Source organism: Syngnathus scovelli, chromosome 10 (assembly GCF_024217435.2).
Source record: "Syngnathus scovelli strain Florida chromosome 10, RoL_Ssco_1.2, whole genome shotgun sequence".
NCBI lineage: Eukaryota > Metazoa > Chordata > Actinopteri > Syngnathiformes > Syngnathidae > Syngnathus > Syngnathus scovelli.
The window spans coordinates 447,024-469,473 of NC_090856.1; the positions used below are offsets into that span (position 1 = coordinate 447,024).

General features: G+C 44.5%; 3 protein-coding genes across 9 annotated transcripts; 1 reads left to right on the top strand and 2 right to left on the bottom strand.

Moving 5' to 3' along the window:
* Window positions 1-38: 38 nt before the first annotated feature.
* On the bottom strand, window positions 39-4,650 carry mpl (MPL proto-oncogene, thrombopoietin receptor). 2 transcript variants are annotated; one of them, XM_049729247.2, is made up of 12 exons: window positions 4,314-4,650; window positions 4,121-4,241; window positions 3,658-3,842; window positions 3,396-3,559; window positions 3,010-3,151; window positions 2,629-2,743; window positions 2,359-2,528; window positions 2,066-2,208; window positions 1,530-1,689; window positions 1,356-1,437; window positions 1,203-1,290; window positions 39-1,111 (listed from the first exon to the last, which is right to left on the bottom strand). In XM_049729247.2, the coding sequence occupies exons 1-12, from the start codon at window positions 4,495-4,497 to the stop codon at window positions 665-667; spliced, it is 2,001 nt and encodes a 666-aa protein (XP_049585204.1). In that variant the 5' UTR covers window positions 4,498-4,650; the 3' UTR covers window positions 39-664. The 2 variants fall into 2 exon arrangements, with proteins under 2 accessions (XP_049585204.1, XP_049585205.1); XM_049729248.2 differs by having other exon boundaries at window positions 3,658-3,726; window positions 4,314-4,485.
* Window positions 4,651-4,963: 313 nt separating this feature from the next.
* On the bottom strand, window positions 4,964-15,540 carry tie1 (tyrosine kinase with immunoglobulin-like and EGF-like domains 1). 3 transcript variants are annotated; one of them, XM_049729245.2, is made up of 24 exons: window positions 15,029-15,530; window positions 14,282-14,578; window positions 14,095-14,205; window positions 13,842-13,997; window positions 12,976-13,107; window positions 12,422-12,562; window positions 12,138-12,266; window positions 11,904-12,049; window positions 11,599-11,743; window positions 11,369-11,527; window positions 11,139-11,279; window positions 10,337-10,642; window positions 9,613-9,903; window positions 9,020-9,213; window positions 8,787-8,933; window positions 8,653-8,716; window positions 8,436-8,546; window positions 7,585-7,775; window positions 7,265-7,378; window positions 7,060-7,130; window positions 6,360-6,400; window positions 6,169-6,265; window positions 5,988-6,087; window positions 4,964-5,886 (listed from the first exon to the last, which is right to left on the bottom strand). In XM_049729245.2, the coding sequence occupies exons 1-24, from the start codon at window positions 15,168-15,170 to the stop codon at window positions 5,815-5,817; spliced, it is 3,498 nt and encodes a 1,165-aa protein (XP_049585202.1). In that variant the 5' UTR covers window positions 15,171-15,530; the 3' UTR covers window positions 4,964-5,814. The 3 variants fall into 3 exon arrangements, 2 of the variants coding, with proteins under 2 accessions (XP_049585202.1, XP_049585203.1); XM_049729246.2 differs by lacking the exon at window positions 10,337-10,642 and having other exon boundaries at window positions 15,029-15,525; XR_007483464.2 differs by lacking the exons at window positions 4,964-5,886; window positions 5,988-6,087; window positions 6,169-6,265 and having other exon boundaries at window positions 7,585-7,717; window positions 15,029-15,540.
* Window positions 15,541-18,609: 3,069 nt separating this feature from the next.
* On the top strand, window positions 18,610-22,429 carry c10h1orf210 (chromosome 10 C1orf210 homolog). 4 transcript variants are annotated; one of them, XM_049729262.1, is made up of 5 exons: window positions 19,651-19,817; window positions 20,557-20,698; window positions 20,812-20,942; window positions 21,192-21,368; window positions 21,457-22,429. In XM_049729262.1, exons 3-5 carry the CDS (start codon window positions 20,888-20,890, stop codon window positions 21,648-21,650), a joined length of 426 nt encoding a protein of 141 aa, XP_049585219.1. In that variant the 5' UTR covers window positions 19,651-19,817; window positions 20,557-20,698; window positions 20,812-20,887; the 3' UTR covers window positions 21,651-22,429. The 4 variants fall into 4 exon arrangements, with proteins under 4 accessions (XP_049585222.1, XP_049585219.1, XP_068508351.1 ...); XM_068652250.1 differs by having other exon boundaries at window positions 20,826-20,942; XM_049729265.1 differs by lacking the exon at window positions 19,651-19,817 and adding an exon at window positions 18,610-18,629 and having other exon boundaries at window positions 20,557-20,942.
* The last annotated feature ends 21 nt before the right edge of the window (window positions 22,430-22,450 follow it).

Here is a 22,450-nt window from a genome sequence, read left to right on the forward strand (position 1 = left end):
GGGGGCACTAGTTGGCATTAATAATGGGTCAGTGCACGCACAATGGGAAAGTTTTTAATGGGGTCAAGGTCAATTCCACATAAACTTTAAGTTAGAGTTGGCATGAGACACACAAAAAAAAAAGAATATTTCAACCGTTGGTCTACAATTTAATAGTTAAACTAAATGCAAACGATGAAACAGCATCAGTGGCAACTCATAGTAATCATTTAATACTACTAATAAAATAACAAACATACGACATTGATATTCAAAACTCTTTCATATAAAACTCTATGCAATGAGTCACTTCAAAAGCACAAACCACCATCTATCGGTACGTTTATTTACAAAAGTTCATTTTCATCTCAGATTTATTTAATTTTCTAATTACTTTTTATAATTTTCCATAAGCGCTACAGTATTTAGCAAAATCAGCCGTTGTTTTGCAATCAGCGAGCTCCCTCTAGTGGCTACAAAATCACATGATTTAGGCATAGAAGGCCAACAACCACACAGCAGGGGCACTGTCTGATCCTTTGTGGAGGAAACCCACGCAGGCACGGGAAGAACATGCAAACTCCAAGCAAGAAGGCCTGGAATTGAAGCCACGGCATCTGCACCGGAAGACAGGCGTTGCCCGCCCACCATGCTGCAGCTTGGCTTATTATGCATAGCCAGGAATCTAGCTGCAAGGTAAGTTAGTATAGACATTTCCTGGCTCCCTGAGGCCAGTGTCCTTGTCCTGGACTTCCAATGCAAAATCAGAAAGAGGCAAGTAGGAATGGTTCAGGAAGTTGTTGTCAGGGACACAGAAAGCGTGAGATGTTTTTGGAAGAAGCTCTCCCTCCACCCTTGGGCCTCTTATCTCCCCAGGCTGCTGCTCGCAGACATACTTGTTTGCGCTTGAACAAATAGTGACACCCTCTCTGTTCAGTGTCACATAGTCTGGAAACAATTTCAGTTCTGTTCTAGGGTTTCCCTCTTCCTGGTCTCCGGCGCGGCGGCCTTGCGAGGGCGACAGAAGCTGCGTAGATTCCTGACCCAATCCTGAGAGCTCGTCCTGAGACATGACCTCCACTACGGAAGCAGTCCCTTCTTCAAAGTATTGCTTTGCGGTAACTGGAGGATCCTGTAGTGTGAGTGAGTATAAAAATGACTGAAGAGTGAGTGCATGCAGTGCCACAAAGGAGAACATTCAAGTCAATTGCCTAATTAATTACCCATTTCTGCAAGTTGATCTCCTTCACAAAGCCTTGAAGGACTTTGTCAAGGTTCGGAACTGGCGGCCAAAACCATTGCTTGAGCTTGCTATGAACGACATCGTGACTTAAGGGCTGAATATCAAGAACGGATGGGAAAATGTCCAATCTTACCGGGAGTAAGTAAAACCCAAAGAGATGAGGATAAGAGCAGTGACCAGCAGTGTGGCCGGGATGCAAGTCAGAAGCAAAGTCTCTGTAAAAGTCACCGCGTGATGTGTTATTGGTGTCTGAAGTCACAACTCAGTTGGAGTTCTTTTCGTATGGAAGAGTAGTGCAGCATCTTACCAATATCAGCAGGAGTTTTGCCACTCACAACGTGGGACCACTGGCTCCATTGACCAGAGTAAATGGATCCGTTAGGTTTCGCTCTCACCTTCACTCTGTACTGGATCCTTGGGGGAACCTCCAGACATGTACCAGTTGCTGGGCCCTTGTGGGAAATCACCTGAAGAAGCATTTCGTCATCCACATTTCATATTCAATTTTAAGCCTGCCTCTCTTGCATACATTGATACTATCTAGATTTGTATTTTTTTCCCTGCAGAGCTTTCATATTATTTTCTGTGTCGACAGTAAAAATTCCACCGTGTATGGCATGGTTGCATCAATCATTCTGGGAAAAGCACAACATCCACATTTCATTGGTAACTATTTCATTTTCTCTTTTGAGGTACGTATATGTGTGAGCGCTATTTAAATCTTCATCACGTTTTTGAAGCCATCAACATTGAAATGAAAGGCAGTAGAAAATGGATGGGGGGAAAAAAAACATGCGTTAATGGCTGAGGTGAAGAACCCCAGCTAGCTTTGAAAAATCTTACCACCCATGCTTTGCTCTCTCTGATTTGGCAGCCAACTTCATATTGCAAATGGGATGAGAGCGTCATAAGAGGAGCTTCCCACTTCAAGCACAACTTGTCCTTCTCCAGTAGTCCTGTCAGATGAGCCGGTGGCTCTGTTTGGACTCCAAGCCAAAAGGTACACAAAGCCTTGTCATGATGGAGTGAAATGTGTTCTTGCAATCTCGGTGCTACTTAAAGAGTCCGAATCGGGACATCTCGATACAACATGCTAATGGTACAGGTCAATCAAATGCCAATTTCAATGGACTCACTGATGTTTGTCAACGTGAACTCTTGGGTGTAAAACGTCCTGCTGAGCGGAAATGCCGCAGTGCTGACTTTGACTCTGACTTGTTTCCACTCCTCTCCCTGAAAAGTGCACTGCTCAGTCAGCTTTTTGTCAGGCACACATTGTGTCCAATCAGTCCAGCCCAAAGTCTCACTGCAACATTATTTCATCACATGTCAGAAAAGCAGAGTGACCATCCGTGATTGCTTTTCATATGCGTCTTTTGACTGAATGGTAGGATTGCAATGACTACCTGAGATGCATCTTTGTGAAAAGTTTGCAACCATTTGCTTGGCTGTATGTGCTGCCGTTCCACTGGCAGGTAATCATTTGCAGATCAGAGGTGTGGCACTTGAGTGAAATGTCATCTGGAGAGAGACAGAGAGAAGGGGCTTATTTTTGTAGAACATGGCTTCTGCTTGCGGCTTGCTCGACTGGTAGCGACGCATCTATGTTTTAAGGAAGTCTATGGATTTCATCCGGGTTAAAACTGAGAAGATTGAGGTTCTTAGATATGGTTTGTTCCCGTCTGGATCCAGGCACTGTCGGGGGAAATGAAATGAAATGTGATGGAGCCAAACAATGGTCATTTTCTGCCTGTAACTGATTTCAATGAGTAATTGTACGGACACACCTGCACTTTGCGGCACCACATCTCTCACGGGCTGTGACCAGTGACTCCAGTGTCCCGCACTCTCAATATTGCCGCACTTGACCGCAATCTCGACTCGGACCTCTTCTCCCGGTACTAGAGACATCACTGAGTCATCAATACCCTGCGGGAGCAAATAAACAAAAGTAGGAACTCAGAATTGATCACTCTGATTGGCTGTTAGCTAGCAAAGGCAAATGAAAGATAATTTATGATGCAAATGAATCTACTAGTAAGCAGCCGTTTGAACTGCCGCAGCAAACACTTTGGGAAACGTCACATTCACTAGGTTGTGTAATTTCACACTTGTATAGTTCAATGTTGATTTGTTCCCCCCCCCCCCCCCCCCCCCCCCCCCAAATACTTACCAGTACCTCTTTAGTCCTTTGTCCAAGCCCTTTGGAGGTGTATCGGATCCTGTAGCGCAGTTTGTCCTCCCAGTATTTGGGCACATTTGTGAGGCATGAAAGCTGCAGCTGTCCAGGTTTGCCATTATGGAGTAAAGCTACATTGAAGGGCGCATCCAAGAGAACTACACACAAAGTAGAGTGAGGGAAAAGGCAACAGTTTACACAAAGACTTCAAATTGGAGTCATGCCACTGTACACTGGAGGAAACGTTTGCTCTTACTGTGGTCTTCTACGCTGACCATGCGACTGTAGAGTCTGGTGTCGTTGTTGTTGTTGTTGCGCTCCACCACTTGAAGGTGGATATCCACATATGAGACAACATCCAAATAAGGAAATGAGCAGATGTGCAGCAACATTCCTTCTTTTGTTCTCTGGGTCAACAATTCACATCTTTTCTCCTCGGACCTTGATGGTGGGTGATGACATGCACAATTGCTGCATTACATGTATCATAGCATTGTCAAATTCGAGTTGTCGTGTAGATTGTCGAATGTGCTGTGTGTCAGTATAAGCAAATGCAAGTATCAAGCCTCATGATGAAAATGTGATCAACCCTTTCTAAAGTCAATGTGTTTGTTGGTGATTGCTGCTACGTAGTTAGGAAAAGCCATTTTCAATAGACATTGATTTATAATTCTAGCAGTTCTTTGAAAACACGGAATCGGTCAACAAATGGAACATACTGGCCAATTTTGTAGAACAGATCAAATGTTCCGTTGTCGGTAGTCTGAAAGAAGCAGGTGAAATCCTCTTCTGTCCTTGTGAAACATTTTGGCTCATCTTCCTCCTCCAGGAGGGAAATATCTGCCCCCAAATGATAAAAGTCAATCAGGAACAATAGTTGCAATATTTTTCATCATTTACATTCTTTCTTACCATGTTGTGAAAGATTCCGGCCAGCCACATACTTGCAACAAATCCAGAGCATACAAAGCACCTGTGGCCAAATGTTCAAGAGTATCTTCCTGCTCTTGTTCAATTTCATGTTGAATTGCGGTCGTTTGCGTGATCTGACACCCGACCATAAAACACGCAAATGCGTATGTGTGTTTGTTGTCATGTCAAGGGTATTTGGACTCAGTGAGGGTGCTGCTGCTGCTGCTGGTGGGGGTGTGCGTGGGGGTCAGGGGGTTGATCTAATGTGACAAGGAAGTGCGTGTTGCTGAACACGATGCCGCTTGATGCCTTACGATAATGTACCGCTTTGCTCGAATCGAATGTAAATAAAGACGCGTGTAGCTTTGTCAACATGATCTACGTATCCGTGAGTTTCGGACTTTAGTGTTTCACAGGTGAGACGCAAATCCCTTGTTTGCTTGTTATTGTCGAGCGGTGCTCTTAGCGGAAGTCATCAGGAAGGCCATTTTTGACAGACGCTTCCGACATAGTCGTTTGTTTATAGAGAAAGGAACCTCAATGACATAGCAACTTAACGCAACAGAGGAGATAAGTGACTCCCCATAGAAACTGTGAAAAATAAACTCGTACAAGATAAAAAAAGATATAAATGCTTGTTTGATAATACATTGGGATTGCAGAGGACTTTACTGAGTATTCACAGGTAAAAAACAAAAGAGCTCAACTTTGAACTAAAGCATAATCTCATTACAGTTACGTAACGTACATAACATTCAAAAAAGATTGGTACTATATTGTGTTACACAAAGCAATCAAATGAAAAAAACAGGTTTGATCGTTTGACAAAAACGAAAAGGTGACTTCTGTAATGTACGCAAGATTCCAAACAGTGACCTACGTATATTGCAGTTTGTAGGTGAACAAATGACCAAAAACAGACAGTAAAAAATGCTTTTACAACACTTCAACAGCCATGAGTGCATTTGTGTTGACTACAATTCCATACATGTTTTTGAGAAGAAAATACGATAACAGTGTACTACTGTACATGGCAGTGACCATACCAAGAATGGTGTTAAGTGCTACATTGTATGTTTGAGAGCTGCAATGATTGTCTGTCTGCTTCTCGGAGAGCAAATAAGGTCCAGCGTGAGCACCCCACAGACCCTGTGGTCTAACAGCAAGCCACATAGTGTACGTAACTCCGTAACCTTTGACACCAGGTCAAAAGTGGAACGTCTCCAGCAACAAAAAGCCCAAAGATTTCACTCTCCCCAAAACGACGGCTCGCTCGTGATGTCTTCCATCCGAGGCCACGCTCCACAGCTGCTACGGCCTCGGTGGGAGAGCGAAACGGTGTCCTTTCACAGTCTTCCATCTATAACTGGGTGCTTTTGAGAGAGCGTCCGCTTCTCCTGTCTCTGCGGTGAGCAGCGGGGAGGTGGCAGTAACGTGGTGACAATCTTTTGGGCTTCTTCTTGAGGTGATGTGGCATGCCAGGGCCTGGGGGGGCTGGTAGTCAGGCCTCCTCGGCAGTAGCGTCTATTCCAGCGTAAGTAAAGTTCTCGAAAAGTGCCATGTTCACGTAGGCCTGGAAAAAGGGAGTCTTGATCAAAACTTGCATACTCAGTTGCCGCTCCCCTTTTGCTGGCTTGATTTTCTCGCAACATGAACAGTTGAATGAAGCTTTACCTTTCTGGCCTCTTGCATCCTGTTCAGCTGCACCGACACTTGGGAGAAAGGGGGTCTTTCGTAGGGCCGATCCCTCCAGCACTGTTTCATCAGCTCGTACCTGGAGGGAGAGGCACAAACCGAGTCGACTCAAATGATAAGAGACTAGAAAGAAACAAACCTGACGGCAATCATGACTTACACTTCATCGTCACAATTCTTGGGCTTCTCCATCCTGTAGCCTTGTGGCAGTTTTTCATACAGCTCAGCGCACGTCATTCCGCAATATGGCGTGCCACCTAACGCGCATGGACAAAAAGCGAGATGATGAAAGGCTGTAATGTTTCATTTGATTTGATTTGATTGTTCAAGTGAGCTGGTGTGTTTCCTTACCTAGGCTTACAATTTCCCAAAGGAGAATTCCAAAAGACCACCTGAGCAAAAAGATCATAGAACTCTTAAACATTGAAGCTGATCTGAGTTAAAAGTTGTGTCACGTGCAGAATGCAACACTAGCGTAAAGGATTCCACTCCAAGTGTACAATTCTACAGCGTAAAATGTGATTGGCTTAGCATTCTTGTCATTTTTCTTCTCATTGTATCTACTGGATGGTATTCCACCTTGAAATCCATATTTTTGTCGGTTGTTTCTCTGTGTTTCTTTCTTTCATTACTGCTGATGTTTAAAAATGGCTGTGACTCTTTGGGCAGCTCTTGCTCTTCTTCCAACTTGTTTTTCCGTGGATATAAATAGTTTCCAGTTGACGGCCCAACGTCTGCTGAGTTGTACTCAGGACTTCCTGCTTGTGCTTATCACACGCAACACACTACTGTCGTCCCTCCAGAGACAGGGGGATGATTTGTTGTTTTGTCTTGACAGCCGTTTTCCACGGTAGGCAGTGTTGAAAGCTCACAAGAGGGCCAAATAAGTCATTTTTGGTGCTACCGTACCGACTTTCCGTCATTGTTTTTACCTTGGTGTCTCTGACAAAGATGTCCATGCCAATGGATGCATCCAAGAAAATACTAGTTACCAACACGACTAACACTGTAAAATTGGTCTGTCTTTTTGTGGAAACGAATTGTTACTCACACGTCACTCTTGGTTGTATACACACTGTAGTTGAGAGACTCGATGGCCATCCAGCGAACAGGCAACCTGCCCTGGAAGCAACACAACGTCACCATGACACCAAGACAATTCTCATCTTAACGGCTGCCGAGGCAACTGTTGTGTCAAACGTCCAGTAAATAGCCATTAATGCATTTTCTTATAACTTTAAACTCGATCTACTTACCATTGTCTTCTTAACATAAACCTCCTCACCGCGGGACAGACCAAAGTCAGCTATCTTTGCCACAAGGTTGTCACCAACCAGAACATTTCTGGCAGCCAAATCTCTGTGAATGAACTGATTTGAAATGAGGGGGGAAGTTATTACAGGGAACAGTGCCAGCAGCATGGTTTGATGATGAGCATCAAATTCATTAAAGCTTTTGCCACATTGAGATCTCCTTTTGGAATAACAAAAGCTCGTACAAGTACTGCGAGAAACGTGGACACACTCGGTCGGGACTATACGTTAGTTGCCAACGCTAGGCAGTGTGACTGTTTTACCTGTTTGTCACTGAGGTAGTGCATCCCAGTGGCCACATCAACAGAAAACTGCAGTAGCTGTTGGGAGGTGAGCGTCGAGGCTGTGCCGTGCTCCTTGGCAAAGGCGGGGTCGGTCTCCAACACGCGACTCTTTCTTAAGAAGTCGAGAAGGTTGCCGTAAGGTGCATATTCGATGGCAATGTACAGGTAACCTGAGACAGGTCAAAAGATTCTCCTCAGAAAAATAGCGGGTAGACGACGTGAACAAACCAATGCATTAACAGGCAAATTGGACAAATCTGTGAAAGATGGCCCTAACGTTCCAGCAGAGTCAGTCGTATGCCATTTGAGGCCTGCTGAATGAATAAACAAATCCCAATCAAGACTTTCTGTCTTCTGGCTCCAAAACAGCCCGTTTTTTCTTCTGCTGTGCTAAACAACAGCAGACAGAATGCAGATGTTTGAAGAGCCAAATGACTACTTGAGAACATGTTGAATGTTTACATTTGAAGGCTGATTTGGTTCTGCAATTACCTTCCAAATGTAAGCTACTCTGCGTTGTGTAAACTGCTGACATTTACATTTCTTCAAACACTGTCACAATCAAAACAGGGAACCCGATACCTCATGCTCAGCTCAGTCACAACGGGGTCAAGGAAACATTAGACAATCGGATAAATAGACGGATGACGTCATGAGCCAAGAAACCTGTGGTTAGTTTTCAATTGCGGTGGATTCCATGTGCAGATGAAGTCGCATTCTAATGAATGTTGCAATTGATTGCCATGAAATGTAAACACACCTATGTTTTTATCTATTATATGGAGTAGGAAACATTGCTAGTGTTAGAGGCTATCAAACCAAGTCCTCACCTCTGTTTTCACAGGCTCCAATCAAGTTGATGATGTTGGGGTGCTGGCCTAATTTACAAAGCACTTCCAGTTCTCCTGCAAAGTCTCGGTGGTCATTTTCGGAGGCAAACTCTGCGGGGGGGGGGGGAAGCAGACACGGTGATGCCGCAAAAAACAACAACAACCACCTCACATCAGCAGAAGAACCCTATTTCATCTGCCTGCGCAGCTTTCTCACCTTTCAGCATTTTGATGGCTGCGCTCATCTTGTTGCCATCCTTCTTGATCATGGCTTTGATCACCTAGTTGGAACATTCTTGTTACTTCAAGTAAACTTGTGCAACTCGGGGAGAAAATCTCCATTTGGCACACCTGTCCAAAGTTGCCCTCCCCGATGACGTCCTCAAATTTAATGTCCTCCCATTCCAGGATTGGATACGTAAGGGGCTCCGGGATGGGCTTAGGTCTTCGGGTTAGGGTCAGCGTTCCAGAGTTAAACTGCAGAATTGTCTCCTCACCCTGTTGATGTCAGCAAAGCTCATTTCAGGAAGAATGCAAAGCTATCACGGTGATGAACAAAGCGTACGAGATGATCTGTTGCTTACCGATCCAGACTGGTAGGTGAACGTGCGACGACGATTGAGGAGAGTTTTGCGGATGAAGAAGAGCGCAAGCAGTGCCAGCAAGATGGTCACACACGTGACTGTAACAGAGGCCACCACTGCCACCAACAGCTGGTAGTTGTCCCCCGCAGGTTTCCGAGACACACCCTGGGTGGTCGGGGTTAAACTTTCCAGCCCTTTTTTTTGCCAGATGAAAAGAGAATACGTGAAAAAATGAGGAGCAGATGACTTTTAGGCAGAGGAGATAAATGGACCTTGTGGTATTATCCCGAGTCGATCTCTCAGGAACCTTTGTGGGTGGTCCCGATACTTGCAAAAGTGTCCATAAATGCAGTCCAGACATTTGTAAGTGGTGTTAGCTTGACACGTTTTGCCACAAAAGGCTCTGGATTGGATTTGTTGACTTCTTTTTGAACAAGTCGGGCCTTTTGCTAATAGCTTTGATGCTGTGTATTCCTTTTTTGCAGAGCAGGATGCATGCGAGAGGTACGTATTAACGCTATCAATATTCAAGTAGTATTGTGGCATAAGCTTGGGCGTTTCATAGGCAAAAGTCATTCTTGAATCCAACTTACCATCTCCTTGTGTAGCCGCTTGAACAAAGTTGCTCCACTCTCCTGGCACCTTGGAAAAAGCCCTGACTCTCAACTGGTAGAGTGTGCTTCCGTTGAGCGCCGTCACATCTTTGGTGGTCTTGTTCCCGTCATCCGTGTCCACCCAAAGGTGCGGGCTCCCCTGGGCCACCGGCTGGTACTCAATGACGTATTTGGTGACGCCCCCGTTGATGTCCTCGGGGGGCCGCCACCTCAACTGGATGGCTGACGGGGACGAGGACAGGGCCTGGACGTTCCGTGGGGCCGATGGGCCTGGAACCGCAACAAATGGCGCTCGTTAGGACAGTGATTGAGTATTGAAGCACATCAAGCGCATTGATTTGTCCACTGTAACCGTGAAGAGGTAGGAGTAAAAGAAAACTGACTTTGACTCGAACCGAAAGTTTGAATAACAAATTGAAACAAAGGCTACATGGCCGACCAGGATAACAAATGATCTGAATACGGCAACAAGGAACATGCGGTTCATAACATTCCGTAGGATATCTCCCTGAAAACGCATTGGGCATCCTCCAACTACTTAGTAACTTGTCCTCAACTCAAACGGGCTTCACAGAGGCTTCACAAGCAACCAGCAAGCGTCAGCTATGAATCTGAGGAAGTCTTCTCTTCCATTGTTTTTGTAAATGCATCATGCTCATTGAATTTCTTGCTCCTTTCCAAGCTGATTTGAATGGCTAGTTACCCTGGCTGTTGATACGGACGTGGTAGGCTTTGGAAGGAGGCCCCTGGCTGCCACAGTTGATAAGGCGCACCACCACTGTGTAGTCTTGTTGATACTCCATGTTGTAGAACGTTTTGGACAGAACATTTAACAGGGTGGTCTCTTCCAGGAGTTTCTCCCTGTGAGGTGGCGGCCCGAAGAGCTGCACTAAAAAGCCACTGGCTGTGTCGCCATTAACGCCGCCGCCGTCGGCGGCCAGTCGCCATCGCACAGTGACATTGCGACCTTCCACCAAGCTGATGTCAATCTCGGGTTGAACTGTGGGCTCTGCAGTGACAGAGAACACAGGATGAACTGGGGGGTGGGGGATCTGACAAGCTTTTTGCATTTCCCCTACTCTAAAGTATCCACTGAGATGCAGAGCATTTGAATGTATTCTGATCTGCATGGCTTTTGTTACCGTAATGTTCTCAAAGAGACACAAACTTAAGACACCGCAGCACGCCAGAGTAAAAACAAAATCAAGAAACTCCCGCAGAGATTTTTTACTTATCTTAATGTCCAAAGTGCACAGCGGCCCATTCGAAAATGTCATCAAGCCGAGTTGTTGCTAAGCAAACACTGCTTTCCTCCACACATACCACGCTGAGAGTTCACCCCCGAATTGTTGGTCAAATCGGATTGCCAATGGTTATCCTGGACCTTCCTCGCAAGCTCTCTGAAGGACGTCTAATAGGATGCCCCAGTCTTACAAGTGTCGTACATTTTTGTAGCCAGTGGAAATGAACGTGCCGCCGTGTGATTGGGTGTGGGCCTTACTTACCAGGGCAATCAGTCTCCATGATGGCTTCTGGCCCTGGAGCCCCTTCTCCTCCGGCGCCAGGGCGAGTCAGCTGGACCTGCACACGGTAGCGTGTTGAAGGCTCCAGGTTCATCAGTGTGATGGGTTCTTTGTCACTGTACACTGGAAGGAAAAACAATGCAACCATGACACGACATGTGATGACTGGCAATTGTACTCGGACTTCCAATGAGTAGACTTGCTATCTTTACCGATGATGGAGGACCAAGAATCTTCATTTCCCAGAGGCTTGTAGAGGAGCGTGGTGGAGACAACGGGCCCATCTCCTTTGTGGCAGTCCATGGGCATGACAACCAGCTGCTTGCTCCTTTTTTCCAGCAGTATGGGAGCAGTGGTGGGAACGGGTGGCTCTGAACAAAAAGCACATCAAACCTGAGCCGTCACTTCTGTATTTTAGTGATTGAAATGGCATCAGACAGACCTTTAACGGTAAGATTGAATTTGCGCGAGTCCTGGCCTCCGTTGGTCGACACCCTGCACTCCCATAAGCCTCCTTGCTCAGCACTCAGTCGTGGAATCTCAAACATGGCGATACTTTTATTTGAATCCATGACGGTGTGGGATGCCTAAGAGTCAAATGCATCACAGAAAATGGTTCAGTGTAACTCATGACAACAGCACCATCTGGAATTTTCGGAGGTACCTGTGGAAACATTTTTGCTGTGTGGTGGTTGAGCCATTTGGTAGATTTTAGGGTATGAGAACTTAAAGTGCAACATTTGTTACCTTGAGCACAGTGCTGTCCAGCTTTCGTAGCTCAATGCTGTTATGACTGGGCAGCGGATTGCCTGTAGCTGAACAATAGATCTTTGGGCTTGAATTGAGGTTCCACTCCAAATTACTGTCCAAATCCAAAATCTCTGGGGCCCTGTCTGGTGAAAGACAAGAAACATTGATGAAAAAAGAACATGTTTACATTTTCTATCATATATTGAATATATAATCAATACTAACACTTACCAGATTTTTCACAGTTTTGTCCCCTCCATCCTGTGGGACACTGACAGCCACTAAAGCGATTGCACATGCCTCCATTCTGACATCGACAGCTCAGCCTGCAGTCTGGGCCATACATGTCATTATGGCAGGCTGGCAAGAAAAGAAAAGAAAAGAAAAGAAAAGAAAAGAAAAGAAAAGAAAAGAAAAGAAAAGAAAAGAAATGCATGCATCAACTACAATACAGTGTAAGACGCACAATACTTTGCGATGGAAGTATATAGGCACGGTTGAGGGACCCAACTTACCCTTCTCGCATCGGTTCCCGAACCAGCCGCTCGCGCAAGAACAACCGTAAGGGTCTGGTAGGCAGAAGCGCAGCCCCTTGCAGTCCAGCTCCGAGCTGCACGATTCTTGGCAATTTCGCCCAAACATTCCTTCTCTGCACGCTACAAACCATCAGAGAATCGCAAATATTTGTGGGTGTTATTTTTAAACTACAAGGAGATCATTTCAGTATACCAAGTATTTGGGGTGCATATTTTGAGATGTTTCCAGGTGGAAAAAACAACAACATAGGGCCTGATTTCATTAAGATTTGGCCATTCAACAAATGGGTGCTAACTTGAATTCTCAGGCAAACACGTGCGGGCGGAAGCTGATCTCATTTTCAGGCGGAACCGAAATTGCATCTAGCAAAAGCCCAAAAGTGCAGCTTGCGCGGTCTGGGAGGAAGGAAGGAGTCTATGCAAATAGACGTTGTGCATTGTATTAAGCATTTCAATCTGACAAATACCATGATTTTTTGAAAATATTTCATATCCGAGTACTGTATATTCTCTCAACGTTGAAGAGTACCAACCTGTCTCACAGCGTGTTCCCATGAATCCAGGAGGGCAGATACAGTCTCCATCCACATCATGACACACTCCACCATTGAGGCAGTCTGGGCAGTCCTTGTCACAGTAAGGACCCCATTTCTTATTTGGACAAGCTACCAAAGAAAAGTTCAACTTCATTTCATGTCTTCAAAATGATCCCAAATGCAATTTTGTCCAAGCACATCTGATTCGGCTCTTAAGTATATGAACGGGTGTATTGTATTTTGCTTGTTTTGAACGTACTCGTAGTAAGTCTATTTGTGAGCTGGCTACTGAATCAAATTGTGACATACTATGCGCACGGGAATTGAGAAATAGCAAGAAAACCAAAATCCTGAAGAACAGATGGCGGGTGGAGGCGCCGCCTGACTAATGTCTCTCAAGAATAATAAAGTACAGCCCACTGTGATTTTACACCTCTTTCGACATCGCCTTTCCTCCAGTTTTACCAAAATGTCACTTTCCAAGTGTTGTAACAAGGGAGGGGGATTGGGCAATATACAGCAGATTTTTACCGTCATTCGAGTAGTGAAATAAAAACCCTGCAGTCGTATTTCAGTGTGAATTCAATGCAATGTCTATAATCAGTAATCAGCTCTCAACTGACAGCGAGATAGACGTCAAAGATATGAAGTGGGCTGCCAGTGAATATGACAAATTTACACTTGCCCTCATGACTACATTGGACTGATTTATTGAGCAATCCGGCTGTAAAAGTGTTTTGCGGCCTGGCTATTACACGCATGAGCAAAGCGTGCCTTGCACGACGAGCATCTGTCTGCCATTAAAGTCTTGCTACGTGCCGTGCTCAAGGTGTTCAAATCTTTCTGTTTGATCGATTCCAAACCTCGGACAATGAGTCTCATCCAGGCACCCTGAAGAGGACTGTCCCCCACATAGCTGGCACTGTAGATGCCTTGATTGGCCAAAGCTGAATTTTCCACCGTCAACACCGCCGTGTGGTTGACCATGTCGTTCCAGTGAGTCATGTAATAGTAATTTCCTACACAAAGTACATTGGCATTGATATAGACTTCAATATATCCTGCAGCAGGATGTTTTTTTTTTTTTTCCAAGTGTAGGTGTAAAAGCTGGCTTACCATTGTACTTCCAGGTCACATCCCTCTTTTGGGAGCTCAGCAGCACCATGCTGAGGTGAACAGTTTCTCCTTTATTGGCCGTAATTGTCAAGTGGGTTGGGACAAAATTGGCTGAGGACAACACAGACACGCACGCAATGAGACTGAAACCAAGAGGCGAGCATCGCAAGACGGAACGTCAGCGCACCTCTGGCAAAGTTGTTGATCATTGTGACCGTCTCCAGCGGAGGGACTTCCTGTGCCGATTCACAGTAAAATATACCCACGTTATCCAAATCTCGGAAGTCTCTGGCCACAACTTTCTTGTTCCTCGGCTTAAGCAGTTTGAAGTTTGGCATTTTGGGGAATATGAGAATTTTGTTGTCTCTCTTGATGTCCAGTTCCACGTGGGCAGAGGTGCGCTCGCCGTTAATACAAGAGATGGAGAAGCGATTGACTTGGATGACCTCTGCGGTGGATATCATTGTTAAGTCGATGACGGCGCCTGGAAGACACCAGTTGATGCTTAAAGCAAGGCTGCCCAAAGCAACATATTTCGGATTTCTTCAAGACCACAAAATACTCCACGTCAGGGCAGTACTGGAGTGGCTGGCTCAAATTTTGCCCTCACAATTTGCAGGTTGACTTGTGACGACTTGCACGTTCTCCCACTGCTTCTGTTGTCTCTCACCTGGCTCTCTCTCTCTCTCTCTCTCAAAATGTGTAGCATATAGTGTATGAAATGACTCAAAATGTCTTGTTCACTAATGCAACAAGTGGTGAAGCAATATCTGTTTATGGGACATTCATTCCTTAAGCGCCAGAGCCACAGAACAATGGCAGGAAATATGGATGAGCTCCTTTTCTCCCAAGAGGCTCAAAACGTTCTTCTTGTGACATAAACAACATGTTAGTCTCAATTAGAGGGCGTAGTTAGGAATAAAACCATTCTCACCTGATAGATCCATGATGCACAACACCCATAGGCACACGACCTTCATACTGTATGGAATCCCGGTACACAACAGGTGACACAATAGTCCTCGGCAATCTCTGGAGAAAAGTTGTCGGTCGTCCCCGTCCAAAGTAGCGGCCATGCGTCACGGCGAACGGTGCGCCTTTTTACGCATAGCTGTTCCAAAACAAAATAACGTCCAGAAAATCTTGGGTGACGGCGCTCCTGCAGAGATTGAAAGCAAACACAGATTGAAGTGGCAGTGTGACTCGGTTTTCACTCACTGGGTGGGATGGGATGGGAGAGCAGAGGAGAGGAGAGGAGAGGAAGGAAGGAAGGAAGGAAGGAAGCGCGTCACAGTCAGCCGCCTGGCGCTCCACATCTCATTTTCATAGGAGTTGAAGCTGGCCGTCCAAGGGGTTCCAAATAATCATTTCTCCAGCTCTTGATCATGATTATAAGGTTCATTAGAACAGTGCATTTTAATCTGCAAGTAGATGAGAAAACTGATTTTTGCACACCGATCTATGAGTAAAATAGAACATTGTTCAGCAGTTCAAAGTATACTCATGTTTTCCTTTTTTGTGTGTGTGTGTAATCCTGAAAGTCATATGCTGTGCTTGTCAATGGAGTGTTGGAGTCTCGGAAGAGGGAGACGGTGCCCTAACCTAAGGTATTTTATTTTGGATTTGGCTGACATGGCATCTTCAAATTGCTGTTGCAGGTTTTCCTTTGCGCAGACACTGAAAACAAGCATGGGATATATTGCAGCTGGGATGATGTTTTGCCAAATGTAACATCTTTGTTCTTTCACTTCAATGACTTTGTTCCAATTCCTGCAGAGTTGAGTCCATACTCCCCGTGCCCGAGTTGCCAGGAAATAATGAACAATATGATTGTTGTGTCTACTTTGTCTGTAAAAGGTTAACTTTGAAATATCAACTCACACACACACACACACACGCCTTTGCTTACTCGGCGGCAATAAGTGTGAGACTGATTTGATGTTTGCTTTACGTTTCCTTGCCACTTCAGACAATCAACTACGCATGGGTTGACTCTACTCCTTATTGTTTGAGATTTCCTGTTTTCCATTTCAGGAGTTCACTGGGTTTCTTTGGCCTAAAAGGAATACTTAGCTGTGTTATCGATTCTATCAAAACAAAGTGTGAGTGCATAGCCCATTTTTCGCCAGGATAATAATGATTGCATTCTTCAATGGAATCAATGACATTGTGCAATGCAACTTAAAACTTTGACATTGTCATGTTCTTTGTCTCTTTGGTTTGGTTTGGTTAGTAGACTTTGCTTTAGGTTCCTTTTGTTCATTGTCATGTTGTGTTGCCCTGCTTGGTTGCCACCCGTTGTGGTTAGCCCCATCCCCTCGTGTCTTCTAATCAATCTGCTACCTCAGCCACTTTTCCAGATATTTATTTCCCTAATTTCTGTGCAATCTTGGTTGTGTTAATGTCACTTGCGCTGTGTGCCTCGTTTTGCCTTGCCCTGCTTTGTGCCACAGCTCACAGTGAGAACCCTTTTACCTTTTGTTTCATTTAAGATGAAATATTTTTGGACTGAACCTCAGCCCCGCCTCCGTGCAGGGAAGGCATTTGGGTGTGCAATCCCAGCCGTCATGACAGATTTGTTTAATCAGGGAAAGGTCAAACAACAGTAAAATGGTGCCATGTTTGATATAGTAGCATTTGTAGGTAGAAGGGAATAGAAAGGTTCCTCCGTCTGTTTACATTGACACTGTTGCTACTGTATAATATCATTTTTCAAACACTTTGGAACGGCCTCTCATCATGTGTCAAACACTACAATTCCAAATGGTTTGCGACATTATGTGGAGGCTGCAGCGGGGGAGGTAGGTGGCCATGGCCATGGCAAAGCTTGGAGGCAGACTAACAACTCAGGCAAGCGACTTTGTGAGAAAGTTTGTATCAAATTCCCATTTCCCCTCATTGTGTGGTGGACTGGCACCACTCCACACGCACTGATCCTGCAGAGAGCAGAGCCTGTGAGCAAGGCTCTCGCTCGCTCGCTCGCACCTTCCGTGACCCCTGAATGGAGTGTGTGTGATGTTTTTAGGGCTGGGCCTAACTATGCATTTGCAAATGCCCTGAATGTCTTAAATGGGATTTCCCTAAAAGATAAAGAGCCCTAAAAGCTTGCCTTGATAAGTCTCTTGTTTTGAAAGCAATCTTTCTCAATGTCAAAGTGAAGGCTCTCTCTCTCTCTTTCTCTCTCTCTCTCCCTCGCCCAACTTAGCGCAGGAACATTTTCCTTTTCTTTAACACTAATTATGAATCAGGAGCTCATTTGTGAAACATCAAATGCTAGAGGACTTGCAGTAAATTGCAGATCTCCTCAGAGGATAGATATCTTTAGCTCTTTTCACATTTCTGCTCCTTGGCATTGTTGTTTTGAAGCATGTGTACGTGCTCATGCTTTTCAAGTCATTTTCCATTTTTCCATTCCGCTCGGAACAAAAACAGACGTCGGAATTGGGTAGGCTGACCCGTCACCGCTCACCAACCCCAATCCGTCCGTGTCCCCCGTGGTGAATGGCGATGTGGGTCCATCAGCAGATGCAAAATAGGCTGACCTTCCTCTCTGGCGCCAAACAAAGCCTCCGTGGTGCCGGGATGTTGACGGATGTTGATTTTGCACCTCTTCTAACCTCACAGGTAGCTGTACTGTATGCCGATCATCTCAATCATAACAGCATGGAGTCAACCTTTGGAGCGAGGCCAGAGGGCCCCTCCGTGCGGGATAACACATTTTCAGACAGACAGACAGGCAGGCGAAACAAGTGATGTGGCCAATGTTTTCACGAGCACCTGAGCTATTATATTAGAACTGAATTTGGACTACATATCAGAGAGAGAGAGAGAGAGAGAGAGACAGAGAGATGGATGAACTATTGTTGCTTGTCCAGAGACCTTGAGCCAGACTCAGGAAAAGGGACTGCTGCTCCAGGCAGATATGTGTGCGGAGGAAGTGGAGGCAGTACAGGGGCAGGAGTCAACCTACAGGCAGGAAAGGCCTGGAGAGGTAATAATGGCACTTCTGGAGGCTCTCAGCTCCTGTGTGAAACATATTTTTTGGTGGCTCTGCCGGCCATTTGGTCTTGTTTCCACGAAGAATGCAGTGTGCGCATGCATGGGCAAGATGTTGCATCTTTTTTAGTGAGCAGAAGAATTGATTGAGTCACTTACTCCTCACACTTTCATTGACAATGAATTATTCTCATGGGAAACAATTATACCGTGATTTCACCATACTTACCGTGTTGTATTCCTTTTGAGTGTATATGCGTGTCTATGTATGTATGTATACAATTTGAAGTTCTCACCTTATGAATGAAAAGTTCCAACAGATGGTCTCATGGTGAGATTGAATGGTAAATATGTGAGTTGTTTGTTCGGAGTCTGCTTCTGTCTCTATTGTTCTGTACAGTGTGCCTGCCACGTGTGCTCATTTCCTCTTTTAAAGGACTAAGCAAAGCTGTCCTATCTTCCTTTCAGAGATGACCGTGGCCTCAGACCTCTACCGACTATTTGAGTGGATAAATAGCAAACATCCTTTGGTAGCACAAGTATGGAAAGCCCCTGTACACACACACACACACACACACGCACGCACACTCCCCCGCACTTGCTGCAAAAGATCCTGAAATGTGCTCTCGACCATGTGTCTTCTGTCTGCAGAATTTACTTTTATATTTGAGTTTTTTATTTCAGTGAATTTGAGAATTTCTTTTTAATGGTACCGGTACACACTTTTATTTGTACCTTCTAAATAGGTTCTGGATGGACCACTAATGATATCCAAATATCCATGCATCTGCTTGTTTGTGGTGATAGGAACACCATCAGTCAAACATAGACCTGCTGCCATTCACACTCACACGGGCTTTTTGAAGAAGTTATAGCCACAGGTATTATGGATTTTCTTCCCCCTTTAGTTTTCTGTATTTTGTCGCAGACCAAGTGCCTCAAGATGCATTGTGGAAGTAGTATATAGGGACACCGTGCAGAAGGAAAAGGGAAGAGTGACTGAGACAGAAAAAAAGTGACACCGATACAGAGAGCAGTGTCCAGGAAGTGGCCCTATTGTTTTCGGGGTCACCTGCTTTTTCCTTTCAGGAGCCTCCCAATGTCTGTTCTGTCCCCAAAGGGTGTACATCTTAAATAAACTAAAGTGCGCCAAATTGGATGGGTTTCCTCCTCCCTCAGCTCCAAAGTATTAAGAAAACACACTTTCACACACACACTCCACCTGAAAGTCAAACAAGCCACCGTTGAAATAATATTGACCAAGCAATACGTCGCAAGAGTTAAATGACAATATGAACTGTGGATGGTAGGCCGTCGCACTGGTTAGAGCTTCCGCATCTCAGTTGAGAGGTGCAGGGTTCAATTCCTGCTGCGGCTTTCCTGCGTGGAGTTTGCATGTTCCCCCCGCGCCTGCTCTATTTTCCTCCCACATCCCTAAAATGTGCGTCGACTGAGCACTTCAAATTGTCCGTAGATGTGATTGTGTTTGGTGCAAACGGATGCACTGACTCTATTGAAGGGATCACAAACTCCAGGTGGGAGGGAGAGAGGGAGGGAGGAAGCACACCTTAGTTCCCAAGTTACTCATTAACAGGCAAGCAGCTGCAGGGCACGCCTCCTTAAACCTTTGCACCAGGTTTCTGGCTTTTACAAACAAACACATAGAGTGAATGTGAAAAGTCAGTCTACCAAGGCGGTGGCGGATATCCATAGGCACTCATGATCAGGTACTGCAAGCTTCTCAGTTGGAATTTTTGTTTTCCGCTGTTATGTACAATAGCTTTGACACGCTGACTGACTTGTTGACATTAGCCTTTTATTGTTTATACTCTAAACAGTACAGTAGTGGCACACTATTGCCTAAAAGAAAAAGAAAGCTAACCAGACAGGTACTGAAAGTGATTTGAAGCATGATTGCATTTGGTTATATTGTGCTGAATTGATACGGTTCTGTTTTGATTGATCCCTGTGGCAGGTGAACATGAACGTGTCATTCAACGATCACCAAGTTGCTTCAACAAAACTGTCGCCTTAACAAAATGTCAGTTGTCGAGGGCTTTTAACAAATTCCCGACCGGCTCCATTTTGAATTCCATTTAATAGCAGCACCGTGTTGTGGCTTTGCTGTATTTTGTGTCAGAAAGACCCGAGGAGGCAAGGCTTCCTGTTTGCGACACACTTTTCCTGTTGTGGGTCTTAGCCTTCCTCCCTCTGGAGCTCCAGGCAACTCAAAATCAATTAGGAGATTTGGATTTGAGAAAGCCATGTAATGTCTCCCTTTCAGGATGACACAATTACATACACAAGATATTTAGGGCATTTGTTTGTTGTCTTTGCGGGACAGAGTCATCAAATATGGACAATATTTACTTAGTCCACAAATAATTCACCCAAAAATGGCATTGTTATAGACTGCCATTGTGTTCAAAAAAATTGATGGATGTGACTTTATCCTTTCTCACTTAGTCTGACTGAAGAAAAGGACAATCCACACGGATGTGGAGAGCTACACTGAAGAGCCAACCTTGCCCTCCAGTGGAGTTGTGTGGCTACAACATTCTTCCAGGTCAAGAAAGCACTTATACAACTCATGTCAGGAGATGATGCAGTATCCCAATCAAGCAAAATTGATGCACAATTGGTAGTGTCAGATGGATTTATATTAAGCCACTGACAATTGAAGATCCATGTTAGTTATCATCCTCAACTAAAAGCTGGAAGTTTTGGTCAAAAAGCTGCAAATTGAGTCACGCAGGCAAAAACACTCCCCAACGAAGCCAAGAAAAAGAAAAGACGGATGGACGAATTTGCAAATATAAGCACAGTAGCCACGGCAACGACGCTTCCAACCGGTAAGGAAATCAGCTAAATGTCATTTTGATCATCTTAAATCCAAACTAGGCGGAAATCAGAAAAGATTAAGTGACCTGCTCAATTTCTTAATCATTGATGCTGAGCAGTGATTTTTTTTTCTTTCTTTCTTTCTTTCTTTCTCTCTTTCTTTCTTTCTTTCTTTCTTTCTTTCTTTCTTTCTTTCTTTCTTTCTTTCTTTCTTTCTTTCTTTCTTTCTTTCTTTCTTTCTTTCTTTCTTTCTTTCTCAGACACAAAGAAGAGCAACTCTCACAGATGGGAGTTCCTGGTTGCCGTTTTGGCCACGGCCATCTCCATGTCTGTAATAATGGTTCTCTTGGCTAAGTGTCAAGTGGTTCGGCGCTACCTGGCCAGCTATCGGCACACCAGGTTAAGAGAGACAGACATTAGCCAATGTGAGCAGTCAGGTTGGTCTTAACCCATAAGAAGCACTTATATCCCTACTTTCATGGTAAGAGGCCATCAAGTAAAAAAATTGCTCATGCTGATGTGCAGGTCCGGACGTGGGCTTTGACATGCACGGAGAATCTGAAATGATCCCTCGTCATCCTGCCGGTGCTGAAGATGACGATGGCTTCATTGAGGACAACTACATCCCGACAAGTGAAAGAGTGAGAGCTGAAAGAGCAGCAGAGAACATGGATGATATGGACGAAGGCATGAATGAAATTCAATTTGCCATTACTTAGAGGGAGGCGGGCGCCTCTTACTTCTCCTTTGCTCCACAAGCACCTGGACCTTTATTTCTAACTCTGTGTTCCACATTTTAATGACCAATTGGGTAATTAATAATTGAAGATTCAGAAATGATCAAGCACTTTTTTGTTATTTCGTTTTCAAGAGAACCCCCATGTCCACGACCTGTTTTTTTTTTTGTTTTTTTTTAACTCTGTGTTCCACATTTGAATGACCAACCGAGTAGTTCATAATTGAAGATTCAAAAATGATCAAGCACTTATTTGCGCTTTCATTTTAAGGACACAGTGGTAGTAATAAGAGTCAATCAGGTGTGCAGATCTATGAAATCAATTTGGGGATATTAAATACATGAGGAGTATGCCCTATTTATTGTAGTATTTCAGAAAAGAAATCTTTTTAATCATTTCAAATCAGAGCCATACATTTTGAGGGAAATTGTAAGCAATCCATTTACTTTTTTTTTTTTTTTTGCATGGTTTCACGCTTGCTTGAGTTACCTTGGAGCGCAAACTATGTATCCCTGTATGATTGACAAAAAGTGCAGTAAATAGTCCAAGTGGATTTAATGCATATGTTAAAAAGCATAGTGATAGGAAGAATAAGACAAAGCATCACAACAGTGCTCGGGCAAATGATCATTCTTCTCTTATTTGTTTCACTATGGAAAATGATTGCAAGTAACAGCGTTTCATTTATTCTGTTATGGTAAAATCCTCATGTATATGAATCTTTTAGAATGTAAAATAAAATGCTGGAGTCTCTTAACAAATTTCTGCCTCACTTTGAAAGT